At 60.4% G+C, this 17093-nt stretch overlaps 1 protein-coding gene across 4 annotated transcripts in view; it reads right to left on the bottom strand.

The window, feature by feature from the left end:
- Positions 1-17093, bottom strand: part of ZNF687 (zinc finger protein 687) — a 28758-nt gene that overhangs the window by 6311 nt on the left and 5354 nt on the right. The window contains exons 1-2 of one of the 4 annotated variants that reach the window (XM_074853377.1): positions 12656-12679; positions 897-3163 (exon numbers count right to left, since the gene is read on the bottom strand). In XM_074853377.1, coding sequence (XP_074709478.1) covers positions 897-3143 — 2247 coding nt within the window. In that variant the 5' untranslated portion in view covers positions 3144-3163; positions 12656-12679. Of the gene's footprint in view, positions 1-896; positions 3164-3495; positions 4860-12655; positions 12680-17093 lie in introns of those variants that run through there. The other 3 variants (XM_074853376.1, XM_074853378.1, XM_074853375.1) reach the window with 3 other exon arrangements.

Genomic DNA, 17093 nt, shown 5'->3' with positions numbered 1-17093 from the left:
CTCCTGCCGCAGCCCCGGTGCGGACATTCCGTCTTCCATCCCCAACCCTCCATCGACACCTTGGCTAGGAGAGGGGGTGGGAGGCAGAAATCCTCCCCCGATAAAGCTCCTCCGCACAATCCCCACAAACACGGGAATCCTGGCGCTCCTGGTGACCTTCAGACAGAGAGCAGCCCTCCCCTGGAGCAGCAGGGCCGCAATATCTGCATTTGAACAGCGTCCGGAGTAAACAGAGTTACCAGGAAACAGCAAATTCCTTCTACGCAGAGGCAGGGGAGGGGGCTGCGCGCCTCTGGACAAAGGGGAAGGTGCCACAGGGAGGACAGGGTCCCCCGGGGACCTCTTTTCCCTCCTCGCCTTTCAAAGGTCACCCCTCGGCAGCGTTAATCCCGGGTGTTTTCTGGATGCTGCCTGCCCTCACCAACCAGGATGTGTTGGCAGCAGCAGGAAGCGCCCGGGATCTCAACATCGGCTCTCGAAGTGGGGGAAGAAAAAAAAAAACACCCCAAACCAACACCCCCCGCTCTGGTTTCTCCAGGCTCCATTTGTGCTTCAAGCTGGCGAAAAAGGAAGCAGCGCCCACGGCTCTAACATGGCTCCGCGGGGACGGCCGCGACCCGCAGCGGGTGCCAGCAGGGCGCTCGGGGCTCTTCCCTCCCCGCTGCACCCACGGGGCAGCGTTATCAGCGGAGGACGACTTCCAGCCCCCCCTCCCTCCACCCAGCGCCCCGCGGGCACGGACCAAGCCCCAGCTCCCGCGTCTGCTGTCCCCCACGGGGAGGAACGGGGCGGGCGCTGCCCCGATGCCGTTTGGAGCCCCCCGCTTCCTCCCCGCGCCCCCGCGGACGCTTTGCCGCGGCTCCGCCGTCCCCCCGCCGTGCCCCATCGCCACGTACCGTGCTGCTGGTGGTCCCCGTGGCCGCTGCCTGCTGGAAATGGGCGGCCAGCCCGGCCTTGTCCTTGCATTGCTCTTTGCACTCCAGGCACCTGAAGCAGCTGTAGTTGCTCTGCTCCGAGCTGCTGCTCAGAGGCAGGATGGGGAGGTCCTGAGCGCCGTTGGCCGTGGCCAGGGCGTCCTGAGCCACGCCGGTCACTTTGCCGGCGGGGAAGGAGGTCACCGAGACCAGGGGGGTGATGTCCGGCTGCCCGATCATCTGATCCAGCGCGATGGGCCGCATCACCAGGTGGGAGCACTGCATCACCAGGCCCTTGTCCTTGTGCTCGCGGGCGTGCAGGAGCAAGCTGCACTTGTTGAAGAAGACGAGGCGCTTGGTGCAGTGGTTGCAGGTCACCTCGATGCGCATGCTTCGCCGGTCGTAGTGGCGAGCCAAGCTCTTCTCCAGGGCGAAGGAGTCCCCGCACTCCAGGCAGCGGTAACCGAAGGGCGGCAGGGTGAGGCTGGCGTCGGCCGGAGGATTCAGGTTGGGTTTGTACGTTGGCAAGAGGTTCTTACTGTTGAGGATCTTGTTAAAGGCTTCCACGAGGCTGGACTGGCTCCTGGAAATGACGGTGCCCGCGATGGTGGGGGAAGGCTTCTGCGGCTGCACCATCACGACCGTGGTGCCGTTGACTTTCTGGTTGGCCGTGGTGGTGATGGTGGTGGTCTGCGTCACGGTGCTGATGTTGGTCCTGGTGTCGGCTTTGGGCAGGGTCTGGGGCACCAGGTTGATGATGTTCTTGGCCACAGCTTTCCCCGTCTTGGCCGGCAGCACCACGGATTTCTGCTGAGCCACACTGGCAGCGATCAGCATGGCGCTGCTGGCGTTCTGGATGGTGGAGACGGGCAGGACAGTGCCCTTGAGCTTGGTGCCGTTGCCGAGCTGAACGCTGACGATCTTTGGCCCCTCGATGGTTTTCAAGGGGCTGGAGAGCTCCATTTTCTCCTTGGGCACCTCCAGCACGATCCCTTCCTCTTTCTCTGCTGACGCCGAGAAGCCGGCAGCCTCGAGAGCAGCCTCCTGCGAGCTCTGCTCCGCCGGCCCCTTGGTGGAACCCGGCTCCGAATCCGACGAGACCCTGGTCACCGTCCGGGTGATGCTGCCACAAGATGTTTTGATGGTTTTAATCCGCACTTTCAGGGGCCGCGAGGAATTGGAAGAAGGGGAATCGTTGTTGTTGTCTTCTTCCTCCTCCTCTTCCTCGGCGCTGGACATACTCTGCGGACTTCCCATCGACTTCTCCAGAATTTCTTGCTCTTCTTTGAGGGTGATGTTGTCCAGCTGCTTTGGAGAAGGGGGGAGTCTGGGGCTCTGTACCACCGGCGAGGAAGGCTTGAAGAACGGCTCGCGGGGGCTGGCGGGCGAGCGTTTCACTTCAGGAAGGTTGCTGGTGCTGCTGTCGAGGTTGGGGTCAGAACCGGGCCAGGCCGCAATGGGAGAATCATCCGTGGAGTAGCGAACGGTGACGGATTTCAGGTGATCCAAGGGACTGTCAGCCAAGGCTGCAGCCAAACCCTTCGGGCTGGCTTCGCGGCCCACCTCCTCCGAGTCAGACTCCTCTTTCTTGATGCAGGGGATGGTAGGAGGGGACCCATTGGCACCCCCAGCCTGGCTGGTCTCGAAGGGCTGTGGGAAAGCCGGTGGCAGGTTCTCGGTGCTCTCTCCCATGGGCTCTTTGCAGTCCAGCGACGGGGTGGGAGACGGGGAGAGCGAGGGCACGGCAAGGGACTTCTCCTTCGGCTTACACTCCCGGGGTCTGTCGATCAGGTTGGCAGCGTTGTCTTCGTTGGGATCGGGGCTGAAGTGGGAGAAGATATCCAGGGGTTTGGGGCCTTTCTCCTTCACCCAGCACTCCCCGTTGGAGGATGCCACGGCTTCCACGGACCTGGCGGTGGGGGACCTGGGCATCTCGGTGGCCCCAAAGCCATTCTGCAGCAAGCGGGGCCCAATGACGTGCCCATCCTTGCTGCGCCCATCCAGGGCATCGAGCTGCTCGGGGCAGACGGTGTTCTTCACGATCACGCTGACAGCGGTGATGTCCGCGTGGGGGAGGACGTGGTCTGGGGGTCCCGGCTCCCCGGGGACTGGCTTGATGTGAGCGTCAGCTTCCTCGTGGCCGGAATGGATGGCCTCGTTCGTGTCGATGTCAGGAATATCGAAAGCTGCCAGAAGGTCATCGAAATCTGGAGTTTTCATGTCACCCATGGTGGGGAATATGGCAGAGTCTGCAACAGAGCAAGGAGAGGAGCGTTAGCACCGTGCCCCGGGCACACAAGCGACGTCAGCAGCGACACGGACAGGAACTTGCTTCTCCTCAGCCCCAGGCTAAGCACAAAATCCCCGCACGCCTTCCCTTTGAACCCCGGCCTCCAGCCCCTCGGGCAAAGCACAACGCTCCTCAGCCGTTTTCGCTTCGTCTGTTTGCGTCTCATTTTTGGATGAGAAGCGCAGAAAGCGCAGGAGGATCCCAGCGCCCCGGGAGAGACGTCTGAGACCGCGGGGTTGAGCCTGGCGAGGAGCGCGGCTCCGAGGCCGGAGCGATTCCCCACGGACGTACATGCTGAGGAAGGGCAAGAGCTTCGCAGCAGAGGGTCGGCGGGTTGCAGCGAATCTCCGGGCGAACGCGAGTCGGGACCAGAGAGCTGCGGGCAGAGCGAGCGCCTCGCCAGGGGAACGCGCCGTCAGGGGCACCCGATACGAGGCAGGAACCGTCCTTCCTCCCCCGCAGCAGCGAGGCCGTCCCAAGGCCGGCCCCACGAGGACACGGCTCACGAGGAAGGCGTCCGGGCGGTAACAAGAAGACTCAGATAAGAGACCTTGAACACGTGGGCTGCGGAGCGCAGGATGAAGAAATAGGGGAGGCTGAGGGGAGACATGGCAACAGGTTTCAAAACATGGCTGCAGCAGAGACAAAGGGAATAATGTTCCTCCCGTCGCTGCAGGCTGGGTAAGAAATCCCAGGATTAAGCTGCAGCCAGGGGATGCGGCTTAGACAGCAGGAAAGACTCTGATTTATAAGGATAACCAGGCGAAGGAGGCAGGAGGACGGGGGACACCCCACGTGTTGGAGAGCAGCTGGACACGTGTCCGGCCAGGGGAGCAGATCTGCCGGGAGGGGACGGGGGGGTCTCGGGGATGGTATCGGGGTACACGGCCCTCGGGCCTTCTGCTCTTAGCACAGAGGGTGGACGGTTCCTCCCAACAGCAATCAGCAAAAGCAAAAAAAAAAAAAAAAAGATAAACCTTTATCTCAGCGGCTGTAAGGGGTAAACACAAACTCCCTGCGGCCCCGCGGAGAGCGAGCCCTGGCCTCTTCCCCAGCTCTCGTCGCTGCCCCTCGGCTGCCGCAGATTAAGCCAAGGCCGCTGGAGCACTCGCCGCCGCGGCGCTGCTCCTCGGAGGGCTCAGCTCCCGCGCCAGGGGACCGGCCGCAGCTCACAGCCCGCTCCAGCCGCTCCGGGGGCACCCGCTGCCCGTTCGGCTGCCGGCAGCGAGCGGCACAGGCTGCTCCAGCAGCCCCGGCAGGACCCACCGGCAGGCCCGTGCCGCAGCAGACCGGACGAGGACGAGACATGTCGGGGGTAAATCTGCTTTTTGCACAAGGGAGGGATTCCCTCCCGGTTCAGTTAAAACCCACCGACGCCAACACCCAGGGACCGACAGCCCCCGCAACCCCGTGCTGGAAGCCCTCGACCTTGCCATGATTTATGCCAGAAACAAGTCACGGCTCTGAAACCTGCCAAACCACCGACAGGCAGAAAACCTGCGGCGTTTGTCTCAACAGATTAGTCAGAGCATCCTCCCGGCCGGTGGCACATTACTGGCACCTCCAGCTGCCACATCTCAGGGTCACAGCCCCCGTCCCCTTGTCCTACGGCCACTGCGGAGGGGAGCGGTTCAGAGTCCCCCCTGCCAGGCCCCTCCACGCTGCCAACGTGCTGCTGTGATATCTATTTCTTTAATAAAGATTTAATAATCTCCTCAGTCCTGTCCACTTCTTTGTGAGGGGTAGGATGGATGGATGGATGGGTGGATGGGTGGGTCGGTGGGCTCTTGGCACGGGCCAGGCAGGCAGCAGCACTAAGGGAGCTGGTTTCCATCTCTCCTATCTAATTAGGGATGAACACAGACGAGCTTTCCCCTTGCAGGAGCAGCGTCTCTTCTCAGACACGTCCCTGTACGAGCCTCGTTCATCCTCGCCCCTGCACAACCTGGAACAGCCACTTCAGAGCGTTCAGGCCCTTCCTCTCGCCTCGACGTGCCGCTGCAGCTTCCCACTGGTCGCCAAAAGGCTTTTGCCGACGGCTGCAGCCCGGCAGCGGGCAGCGTCCCGGGGAGAGCGCAGCCTGCGTGGGCCAGGAACGCGTTGCTCGCGTGCCGGCGCTGCGCAGGGGAAGGGCTGCACCCTTGGAAGAGCAACTCCGAGCCTCCATGGTGATCTCTGCCTCGGAGACCCCGCGGTGCGGAAGGGCAGACACGCTCCCATGGCAAAGAGCTCCATCCCGCAGCGCTTCCTGTCCCAAACTGGTGGTGGATGGAGGAAACGAGCGGAGCTGGTGCCCGTCACCTCCACGGCAGCCTCAGGGAAGCAGCAGCTCCCGCCCGGGCTGTTTCCTGGGAGGGAGCAGCAGCGATCACAGCTCCACTCCGCTTGCGCCCGAAGCAAAAGACCTACTGCCTTGTGCAGTTAGAAGCCTCCGGACCAGCCTTCACCCTCTCCAACGCGAGTACCTGGTGACAAAGCAGTGTGGAGGCCAAACAGGGTTCAGAAATAGTCCTGGGACTGCTCTCGCACATGGCTGGGTCTTTTTTTTGTACCTGGCAAACCCCCTTAGATGCTCAATTCAGCCATTCTCAGGCTTAGCAGTGTTGCAAAGACTCTGGTGGTTTTCCTGACAGAGAGCTTAGCAAGGAGACTTAGTCTAGCTTTATTTTTAACTCTCACCGTAGGTCACCCCAAGGGGATCTCCGCCGGGTGCAGCGTGGGGTCTGTGGGGCACCGGGGAATCTGCTGCTCCAGAACGACGCCGACGTTTAAAATGCAGGTGGGCGACTTCCTACCGGCATCGCTTCTGCCGTGCCCCGGCGGCCCCGTCTGCCGACCCACAGATCCCACCGCGGCATCGCGGGGGAAGAAGTTAACAGGGCAAGTGCTGGATGGCACTTAAATCTCCACTGAGGCCGAAGGGGAATACAGCACGGGAAGGGCAGCTCTGCGTGGCAAGAGCAGTGTTTCTTGCTTGCGAAAGCACAAAAGATTCGACATCAGAACGAGCCACTGGGAGACAAGAAAAGGGCGACCTCGGACGAAGGCACCCGCACCCCGAAATGGAAAAGCGCCGAGGCAAACAGCAGAGCTGCTTCTAGCCAGGGATGCTCCCAAGAGCAGAGCAGCCGCCCCCGGGGACGCCGAGGATGCTGCAGCACTGGCCCCACCTGCCAGGCAGCGGAGGGGACCCCGTTAGCAACAGGAGGATCATCTTCACGAGGCCCAAATACACAGGAATAAGGTCTCAAAGAGCTCAAGTGGGATTGTGCTTCTTTATCTCCCCATAAACGTGTGGGGTGTTTAACCACATGCCCCATTCCGCTCTGGGAGGAAGTCAAAGTGCACCTGCTGCTGGGGGAAGAGCCCGTTCCTGCAGGAGGGCTGATCATCTACATCCCAAAAATTAAAATGAGTCTTTGCCACCGGCTGCCACAGCTGCCTGCATGTGCCCCCCAAGCCTTGCTCTGCCCAGCAGACCCCCGGTCTGTGCCGCTAAACTTCTCCTCCAGCACTGGCTTTAGGGAAGCAGACTCCTTTCTGAGAGATTTTAACAAGTTCACCCCGCTTTCTAAAAGCATTTTCACCACATGCTCCTCCAGGCGAGGCAGCACTTCAGCCGTGACCTCAGCAGAGGGAAGCTGTCGGTGAGGGGACCAGAAGGAAAAGCACCAGGCTTTAAAATACTGGGCGGGGGGAGATACCGAACGCTACGCTCCTCCAGCGCTGCCAGCTGGTGCCTCAGCCCAGGATCTCTGCTGAGAACGGTGTGACACAAGGACATTTGTTTTGCAAACGACTTTTCTAATCACTGTTTAGCAGGATACAAATATTGACAGTAAAGTGGAGAGAAGCAGGTTGCGACGCTGGAAAAGATTCCCAAGAAGAAAAGAGGCGGCGTGAGGGAAATCCCCCCCAGCGCAGGGACGGGGGGCGACGGGGCCAGCGCTGTCCTCCCAGCGGGGTGGGCTCGGCCAGGTGAGCGGAGCCCGAAGGGGTGACGGTGGATCCCTCCTCAGGCTCCACATCGCTGCTCCCCGCGGCGCAGAGGAGCCGACCTTCCTAAACCCCCAGCACCTCCTGCAAGGCAGAAATCCCCCTCGTAGCTCCCCGAGCAAAACCAGACCCGGCTAAAACCGCAGCGCTGCCGAGAAGAGCTTCTCTCCTGGCCAGGACGCCCGAGCCAGCGCTGGCAGGACGGCGAACCCGCGCCGGGGTGCCTGGGGGGGCAGACCCGGGGACGCTGGCAGAGGCCGGACGGCGTGCGGTGGCCCGGCTCCGGGCACAAGGAGGTCGCTCCCCTCTCCCAGGCGCTGGCCTGCGTCACCACCGGCTCCTCTCACCACTGAGGAAGGGAAACGGGGCGGCCTCGTGGGCCAGCACAAGGACCAGGCCAAGCTCACTGCTTGTTTTTGTGCTCAAGACCCGTAATTCCCCTTCATCAGGCTCCCCGATGGGGGGAGGAAAGAAGGAACCCCCAGCGCCTGACTTCTCTGGGCTCACCAATGGGTTTTTAATACACCCCACTGACCTTTATCAAGTGTTTCCTTCGATTACTTCCTTCCCAGCCCCTCACTAAGAAGTTTCTGGCCTTTCTCACCTCTAAACACCCTACCTCTGTCTCGGCCAACCATGCCCTCCTTTCAGCAGAACTGATTCCGGATCCTCTGTCTCTTTTTTAAGAGCTCACAGCTTTAGGGCAGGAATTCAGTCATTTACCAACCATTCATCGCTTGCGGATGCTCTTCAGCTGAGGCTTCCCAGGAAAGGGAGGCTCCTCCTCGCAGGAGACCCTGCACAGAACTGATTACACCAGTGTTTCTCCTTGCTTGGTGCTAACAGGAAGGTCTCCACCCCAGAGGGGTTTCTTTGTTGTTCTTAGAAATACTAAAATCCTAATCTTAGAACTCCTGAAATCCCCCAATTCAGCCCCTTCTGATGGAAGAGGAGAGTCACAGTTCCAAGTCAGTAACTCCTATCATAAAGGAGACAGCAGAGATGGGAAGAGCCCAGCTCCACCTCCAACTCCACCAGGCTGACACGGGGAGTTATTTCAGTAGCTCAAAACACAACTATTTTCTTAGGCAAAACAACTATTTTTCTTAGGCAAAACAAAGCCAACGAGGGGGGAAGGGAAGGGTATTTTTAACCTCACTGGTCAAGCAGCGTTAACCATCTTGCCTCGCAGAAAAAGCAGAGTTTACAACAAGCACCAGTTTTGCATGGGAACACTCTGACGGGGGCAACGGCGTCCCACCGCGCACAAGCCCCCACACGCGGAAGCACCGGCAGGACCCGGCCGTGGCCACGCGGCTCGGAGCCGGACTGATCGTCCATCAGCGTGGTGGCCACCGGTCCCCTGGCTTCACAGCTTGGGAAACCGCAGCACAGGGGAGAGAGGGAGTCAGGGATCCAAATCCATCTGTGGAAAAGATCCCCAAATCCTCTCTGGATTTGAAGAGCTGCGACCAGAAGGTTGCCAAACTTGTTTGCCAGCCTGCCCTGAACATCCCAGCCCCGGTTCTAAATTACAGGCCGGCAGACACCACATCTGAGAGTCCCCGCTCTGTGATCCTGCCTACCACCAAAAACACATCGGGCACAGGATCACCCCGAAAAACCCTCCCTGGAGATGGTTACCCCGACGGAAAATGCAAGGCGGGGCCGTGCGCCTCTGCGCAGCGTCCAGACCAGGGCCACGCCTCGCGGCCGGGAGACGGCACACGGCGACGGAGCCACGCGCCACCGGGACACGCCACGGGATCAGCGCGGAGGCCGCGCTGGGGAACCTGGGTCCCTGGCCTGAGAAGGAAGTCGGAGCAGGCTGCCGAGTCTGAAACCACGTTGTTCCTAGCATCCCTTTTCCACCCCAAAGATCCCTTTTCTACCCCAAAGATCCCCTTCCCACCCCGACCACGCTGCCGAGCCAGCCGCAGCCTTTCGGCAGGCAGCTCCTAAGGCCAGGAACGCCGGACGTCACCTCTCTGCAAGTCACCCCAAGGTTACACGGGGTTTTGAACTGAAATCGTCAACTGTGCCAAAACCAGCCCTTCCTCCAGCAAAGCACAAGGCTGGAGAGAGGGGCCTAGAGCAGCCCCGGCCCCTGATTTGCATAATGAATATACACACACAAAAGCAAATCACACCAATAATCACCAGGCTTTCAGTTTCAGGCAGGAGGAGGTAGCTTGGCGTTATTCTGCTGTTCACAAAACTGGGCCCAGGGCCCAGCGCACTCTGGACGCACCGGGAGGACACAGCGCTGGCAGCGCAGCTTTGCTCCGGGGTCAGCGGCGTCACCGCGGTCCCATCCTGCCCGGGGCACAAGCCGCCCAGCACGCTCCCCGAACGAGCGCAGGGATGTCGCGGTGTCTGGTTGAGACGCGGCGGGGACGTGTTTTAGCCGGTCCCTGGCAGGAAGAGGAAGCAGTTTGGCTCTGCAGCTCTGCTGCGAGGTTCAGGTTTCTGCCTTTCAGAAGAGCAGGAGGCTGGGCAAGAGGCAGGTCTTGGGTTGCTGCCCTGCACGGCACAGCAAAGACAATAAAAATCCACAAGCTCTGGAAGAACAACAGTGAGGATGAGGAGATTCCACTCTCCGAGTCTGGGTCCACAGACCTGCAGCACCAAGTCAGGAGCGACCCAAACCTCCCTCCAGCAAACCCAACCGTGCCAGAGCCCCGGCGCCTCCCCCCAGCCCACCAGCCCCCACCGGAGCACGACTGCCACGAGCAAACCAACGCCGAGCGCGTGTCAGCAACGCCGAAAAGCTGGTCCAGGGCTCCCACCGGCCCCAGCACCATCGCGGCACCACCGAGACACAGGCCCTGGATCGGTCCTGTTGAGGGGAACCACCACAGGCCCCCCCCCCCCCCCCGAAGTTAATGAGGCTCACAGCTAAAACAATAAGACAATGAGTAGCTGCTGAAACACAACTGTTATTTTTATGGCTCATTTGCTTAGTTAGTCTACCACGAAAAGATAAAATGTTGCTAAAAATCTCCTTTCCTGCAGCCAAGCCTCCCTTAAAAGAAAGGCTTGTTTGTTCACGAGGAGGGGTTTGCCCAGCTCACTGTTTCAGGACGCCAGCACCAAAGTTGGCCACAGCACACGGGCAGACGCCGCTTCTCCTTCCCCAGACTCCTCCTGCTCAAAACCCCCCAAAACGCACCAGCTCCGCTCGCGCCACCAGCTCGCACGACTGCTCGCCCATGGCCACCCCACGTCCCCCTCTGTACGCCAAATCAATTCTCCATCTCCACGCCACGTTCCTACGCCGGTCCCGCACCGGGTCGTGTTAAAGCATATTCGAAGGGTCCCACCCTCGCCAACCTCCGGCCCCGAAAACACTTTGCGCCCGAAGCTGCGGCCAGGGGCTCCGCAGCGCCGCTCGGCCCCGGGCTGGCCAGGGGCACGCAGGACTGCACACTCACCCTCGACGCCAAGAGCACCCGAAGGGCTTCCCGCCGCACGATTTTGGCACGGGACCAGCGGGAACCGTCTGCAGAAGCACTGGGCCCCCGGCTGCCGAGCCTGGCTCACCGGCCAGCGGGGCGAGCGGGGGCCGCTCCGGAGCAGCCCAGACAAAAGAGGCCGAACGCTGGGGCTATTTCAAGGGTTTGCTATTTTTAAAAGCTGCTTTTCCTGTTTCCCTTCCTGACCCTCGCAGGGACTTGCTGCCTGCCAGTAAGTTTGCACCAAAACACGAAAAATTACCCTCCGAAACCTGACTTTGGAACAAAGTTAAGCTGGGTTTAACCCCCCGCCCTGCGTCACCCTCCCGTGTCCAGGCGCGTGGGGGGCCTGCGGCCCTGCCTGCGGCCCTGCCTGCTGCCACCGCGGCCGAGGCCAGCGGGAACGGCTGCGCTCCCGGCACCACGTGACGGGCGGGATTAGCTTCCGAGGCACAGAGGAAACCTTTGACAAAGCCTGTCCCCGTGCCGCTGCTCCCAGGCCTCGAGCCGGTGGCCTCCCTCGGGCCGCCAGCGCCAAGGGAGCCCTGGAGAAAAACAAATCTCCGCCGTGGGTATCTGCAAAACACAAAATAATAAGGACAGGTTCACCTGGCCGGCAGGGAGCCGAGCGGATCGCTGCCTCTCTTGTCCTCCCGGGGCTCTGGGAGCTATTTTAGAACTGATCCCCTGTTAAAAAGCCCCAGCCTTTGTGCAGAGGAGACGTCACCGGTGAGAACAACTGTTTTTAATGAGCCAAACGAGCGCTGGGTGTTATACAATCTCACTCCCCGGCGGAGACCTCGCAGACAAGCTTCAGAGGGGCTGGCGGGGGGGGGAGGACAGGGGCAAATTCCCCAAGCAACAAACTTGTAGCACCTGGCGCAGCTTTTCTCCATTTCAGAGCCTCCTTTCGCTCTGCAAATCCTCCCCAGCCCCCTGTTACTGGCAACTGGTGGAGAGGAGGAAAGCAAAGCCCGCAGCAGCCCTGCTCTCGGTTATTTACGCAGTGGCCAGCGCTCATCTCCCCCCTTCCCTTCTCTCCAGGGGCAGCTCCTCCCACCGCCACGCTCCCACGAAACGGCCACGCTAATGGGTGATGCCGCTCGCAGCTGGTGCCGGGGAGGGACGGGATCGGCCGCATCTGCCGCGGCACGGAGAAAGCCCCGGCGCAGCGGCCGTGCCTCGCCTTCCCCGCAGCCCTGCGACTCGTCAAAGAAAGCGCAGCCGGGAGCAGAGCCCCGAGCGCTGCAGAGCCGATGCCCGGATTTCGTGGTCGAGAGATTGCGCGAGATAAATGCGCAACTTCCCTTTGTTTTGGGACCAGAAGTGTTGTTTTGAGAAGTTTTGCACAAGTTGGTACAAGCAGCTGTGGCTTTGTAGTAGAAAACCACTTTAAGATGAGTGGGTTTTGTTTAGACGGTTTAATTTCAGTTTCTTGCTGCAACGCAGGCGGTGCCCTGCTCCCAAAAGGGTATCTCCAAAGAGGAAAATTCCCTGAAAGCAGCCAGCCAGAGCTCCTTCCCCCAGCAAGAAGACGAAACCAGCTCGGTATTTTTTAAGTGACACAGAACAGTGTCATTTTACCATCCAAATTGAGGGAAGGCCAAAAAGCAAACAAGAATTCAGAGATGAAAGGATTTTCAGAGATATTATTAGTCTGACAGCGAGCTATTAAGGAATCACCCAGAAGGATGGGTCGCTCGGAAAACAGAGGCTGCGCTCTGTCAACCCAGCAGAAAGCCGTACGCCGAACCTGCGGGAGGACTTTGTTTTTCTCTCCGTCTCCAAACAGCATTTCCCTCCTAAGCGAGATCTGGCGTACGGGTAACATCCTAACGAGCTCACGCTCTTGACGAAGTTGGGGTTTAGCCCCTGTTCCCTGTTAGGCGTGAGGAAGCTGAGGCTGGGGGCGATGCGAAGGCCACCCAATGGAGCTGGAGCAGCCCAGGACCGTCTCCCAGCACAGCAGAGGGACCCCGCCGCGCCGAACCCCCCCGTACCTGTCGGAGCTACATCCTGCCCCTCTCTGCGGGCTGCGCTGCCGCGTAGGCCCCGCCGGGCCAGCTGCTCTGGGAACCACCTTCTGGTATCTAGCACGGTGCCAGACAGATTCTCCAGCTTCAACGTTCGTTAGCCGCCCCTCACTACTTTCCAGAACTATAATTAGTTTTGCTAATATCAAAGGCAGAAGGGATTCAGCCAAGCTTCGGAAGAGACAACAGGTCAGAAGAGAAACAAAGGTTAACGTTAAGAACGGCTCTCGCACATTAAAAGTCTTTATTTAATTCCACGTCCGTGGATCCACAACTGAAATCTGCAGATCCACAGACATGGAATCAAATCTCCCACGCCTCCTTTTCTTCTCCTTCTCAGGGAGGAAATATTCCCTCCTGCTTTTTGGGATGAAGGAAGCAGAAAAAGAGGAGAAGCATCAAGGGCAGCAAAGCAATCTGGGGAACAGCCCCTGCAGGAACCGGCACCGCGACGTCCCCGGCCTCACGGGGTTCCTGCACCCGGCAGCCCCTGCTCGCGCCCAGCCCTCGCGCTTGTCCCACGCTCCTCCGCGACACCAAATGCTTTTCCGCCCCTTCCCAGGCAGCATTTACACCTCCAGCGATCCACAGAGTCCCCTCGCCATCGCCCCGGTGACACGCCCCGGCTCCCACTCGCATCCACTTGCTCCATAATCGTAGTCCAAACCCACACAGCCTATTTCCAAATCGCAGCACCAAGCCCTTGCCAGCACACGAGATTTCTCTCTCTGCCTCCTGATCTCCTAAGAATTTGCTTATCTAGCAAGCCTTTAGTGGCACAGTTTGCAAACGCCGTCCCCACTGCGTTTCCGGAGGCTGCCGCTGTGCCAGGGACCCAAGCCCAGTACTGACCTGATGGGAAGGAGCTTCTGGACAGAGCAGAGAGGGAGGAAAAGAGAAAAAAAGCGGGGGAAGGGACAGAGAGTGGTCTCAGGTTTCATGTGTAGGAGAGGGGGAAAATGATAGAAAGGGAGGCTGGTTAAACAAGAACCAGCAACACGTCCTACTCCCAGCATGACATCATGAGGTCAGGGCTCAGCGGTGACGGCTGCAGTGGGAGGGGAGGTTCAGGGAAAAAAAAGAGAGAAATAAATAAAATAACCCAGCACCAAACTCCTCCGAGCCCCCGGCACTTCGGGAGGACGGCTCCAGGTACGGCGGTGGGCGAACGGCAACCACTGGCGGCTCTGCAGGCGGTGGCCATGCGAGCTGGAGGGGTCCCTCCCCGCCGCCGTGCCCCCCAGCGCAGCGGCTGATGGCTGGGGCAGCCTTCCCCTTCCCCTTCCCCTTCCCCTTCCCCTTCCCCTTCCCCTTCCCCTTCCCCTTCCATCTGCCAGCGCTGGGATCCAGCAACTCCAGGGCTCAGCCTCCCTGCTGCTGCCATCGGCACAGGCAGGCTGGGGAGAGACGGGGGCTGCAAGAACCAGCAGCGACTACAGTTGCCCGGGCTCTGCTGACATCAAACCAGGCTCCTCAGCCTCCCCGGCAGCGTTTGCGTCCTCCCCTCCGCCTGAAACCCAAAGCAAAATCCTCGATATTCCTGGAGGCTCTTCCCTATGCCCAGGCACCTTGCAGGGAGCCCTGGGGCGCAGCGGGGTCTGCGCCTGCCGGGGCAGCAGCCTCTGTGGTCCCGAGCTTGGCCAGGCTTGGATCTGCCCTGCAGGGGGAAAGGGAGCGAGAATCCCTGCGCTTCACCCCATTTGTAAGATCGGGGCACCCCAAGGACGCTGTGGGGCTTTGAAAGCATCAAGAACCACATGGGAGAGACCTTAGAGTGAGAAAATATCATCTGATGGTGCAGTGCAGAGCATCCCTCCAGCCCCTCCGAAGGACGGAGCAAGGAAAAGGTGCAGGGACTCTGGTTTTAAGATTTTTCAAGATCTCGCAAAGGGGGAAAGGTCCGAGTCAAACCCCAGAAGCATCCAGAGGCCCGAGGTCACCGGTCCCCCCTTTCTTCACCTCAGCAGGGTTAGAAGCAGGCCCTGAGGAGCCAAGCTCACGACAAAGCCGTGCAGCGCCTGGGCAGTTTCATAAGCCGTCACCTCCACACCAGATCCCCCGCGCTCCTGCTCAGAGGGAAACACACACAAGCCCTGAGGATCCCGGCTCTGGGAGCCCGAGTTCCCTTTTTCCAGGCCTGCAGCTCAGCATCCACTCGGAGCTAAGGAGAACCCCCTGACAAGCACCAGGCACAGGGAGAAGAGCACCTGGGGAGGTCTGGAGCCCGGCTGTCCCCAGGCCAGAGCCCCCGCGCTACCCGCAGCCACCCACAAGCACAAGCAGCGGAGCAGAAACGGGGGTCCCGGGACCCCCCGCCAGCAGCACCGAGGCAGCGGCAGATCCTGCCGGACTGTGGAGGCGCGAGGCCCGTCCCTTGCTCAGCAGCAAACTTCAGTCTCATTTCTCGCACAATCTGGGCCGCTCTCCTGCCCAGCGGGGCCTCCACCTGCCACGGCCAACCCTTTGTTCAGCTGTTTTCCAGGGTTATTGCTCGCCAACAGTATCATTTTCTCCCAAATGCCCAGCTCTGCGTGATTTACCGAGAGCGCAGGGGAGAGACAGTTACTTCAGGCTTTCCAAAAACCAGCGCGCAGCTCCTGGTTCAGACCAAACGAGGAAAGGATCACCCCTAAAGGAACATTTTTAGCACACGCTCAGAAGGGGAAACGATGCCGGAGGAGCGGCTGGCAGGAGCTTGAGCAACGAAGGCCTCGGCAGGGTGCAAAATGCTCCCGGTACAAAATCCAGGCGCTCGGCACCTCCGGGAACAAAGTCTGCACCCAGAAACACCCTCGTGCTCGGTGCGTGACAGCCGCCCCCTCCCTGGAGTTTCGTCTCCCCCCACGTGAAGCAGCAAACACCTCCCGGCCGTGGCAGGAGGGCAGGGTTTCGCGCTCTCAAGGCACAGGCGCCACGTGCTTGAGCAACGGACGTGCCCCTGGCAGACGCAGCCCCCGTGCAGGCTTCGGGAGTCAGGGAGGGTTTTGGGAGGCCCAGAGTGGCTTTGGCAGCACCCAAAAGCAGCCGTGGCTGCAGGATTTAAGGGAAGAGACAACGATGACATGATCCCTGCAGAGTTTGCTCCAGCGCTTCAGGCTTTTGGTTTTTTGGCATTTATTGAACACGAACGTGCTTAGACACCCACAATAACGGCAAACGCTGGTGCCGAAAGGGCTCCTGCACGCGAGGATCCGATAACCCATCCCCCGGGCTGGTCTGCACGGAGCAGCCCGTGGCCTCGCGTCCCAGCATGTCCCATGTGGAGGCCAAGGAGACAAAACGACGGTGTGATTCAGCACGGATTTGATTTCAGTTGATCCCAGCACACCGGGTATACATTCCCAGCTGCTGTTAGCAAGGTGGGGTAGAACGGCCCGGCAGTCCCGGTGCTGAGGGAAGGAGCCAGGAGGGTGTTGCAGCCTCCGAACACGAGCACGGGCTCAGCTTGGAGAGCCGACGCTGAGCCAACCCGCTGGCTATTCGCTCCCAATCCCTCCTCTCCCACACCTCCAGCTGCACAAATTCCGCTTCTGCTGGAATAAAACACTCCCTCGCCCTGGGTCTGCGCTGAGACACCCTTCTCCTCACAGCCTGTCCCCCCATCTCCGCTGGGCTCTGGGCAGGGCACCTCTCCCCGTCCCGCCGATCGGGCCCTTCCGAGCCCCAACGGTCCAGGGGGGCTCGCTGTGGCAGGTCCCCTCTCTCCAGCCAAGAGCTCGGCCGCGACAGCCGGTGGACGACCGGCACGGCCAGAAACCCCGACAGGTCCGGTTCACCCCGCATCCAGCGGCTTCTGCAGCGCGGCCCGGATGAGGCAGGAGGAGGAGGTGGCAGGCGGGATGCTGGGCGGCTCCTGCCAAGCCCGGCTATCGGCTCACTGGCAGACGGGGGGAGAACGGTCACTTTAAGGCGCTCCAGGAGCTTAATTATTAATTTTTCCCTATGAAATCTACTGCCTCTCGGGAGGCATGCTGCTTTGCCCCAAGCAGAGCCTATGCCCCGCTGCTGACATGGAAAGGGCTGGCTGGCTGGCTCTCCTTCCTTCCCCCTTCCCTTTTTTCTTTGCTTCTGGCACATGAAAAGGCTCTCTTGGGGTACCAGGTAGAAAATAATCCTCTGCCAGGACGCCGGATGGGCCATTTGAAACCCTCGGCATTGTTTTCCCTGCTCCAGGCGGCAGCAGGGGATTAAAACTTCAGCCATTATGCGCATGTTTTGTGCTCCATTGTGCTCGGCTCAGCCATCCCTCCGCATTAACATCTAAACGGGTCCCACGTCCAGACCTGAGCCGGCTCTGGGGTCCCGGCCTCTCCCCGCCGCAGCAGCCTCGCCAGGGCCCGCTGGCCCTTCCTCCCCCTGTGCCCAATGGCCGGACCTTGCCCCGGAGCCCAGCGGGCTGGAGGCT

Source organism: Strix uralensis, chromosome 32 (assembly GCF_047716275.1).
Source record: "Strix uralensis isolate ZFMK-TIS-50842 chromosome 32, bStrUra1, whole genome shotgun sequence".
NCBI lineage: Eukaryota > Metazoa > Chordata > Aves > Strigiformes > Strigidae > Strix > Strix uralensis.
This window is presented reverse-complemented; position numbering and strand designations above follow the sequence as displayed.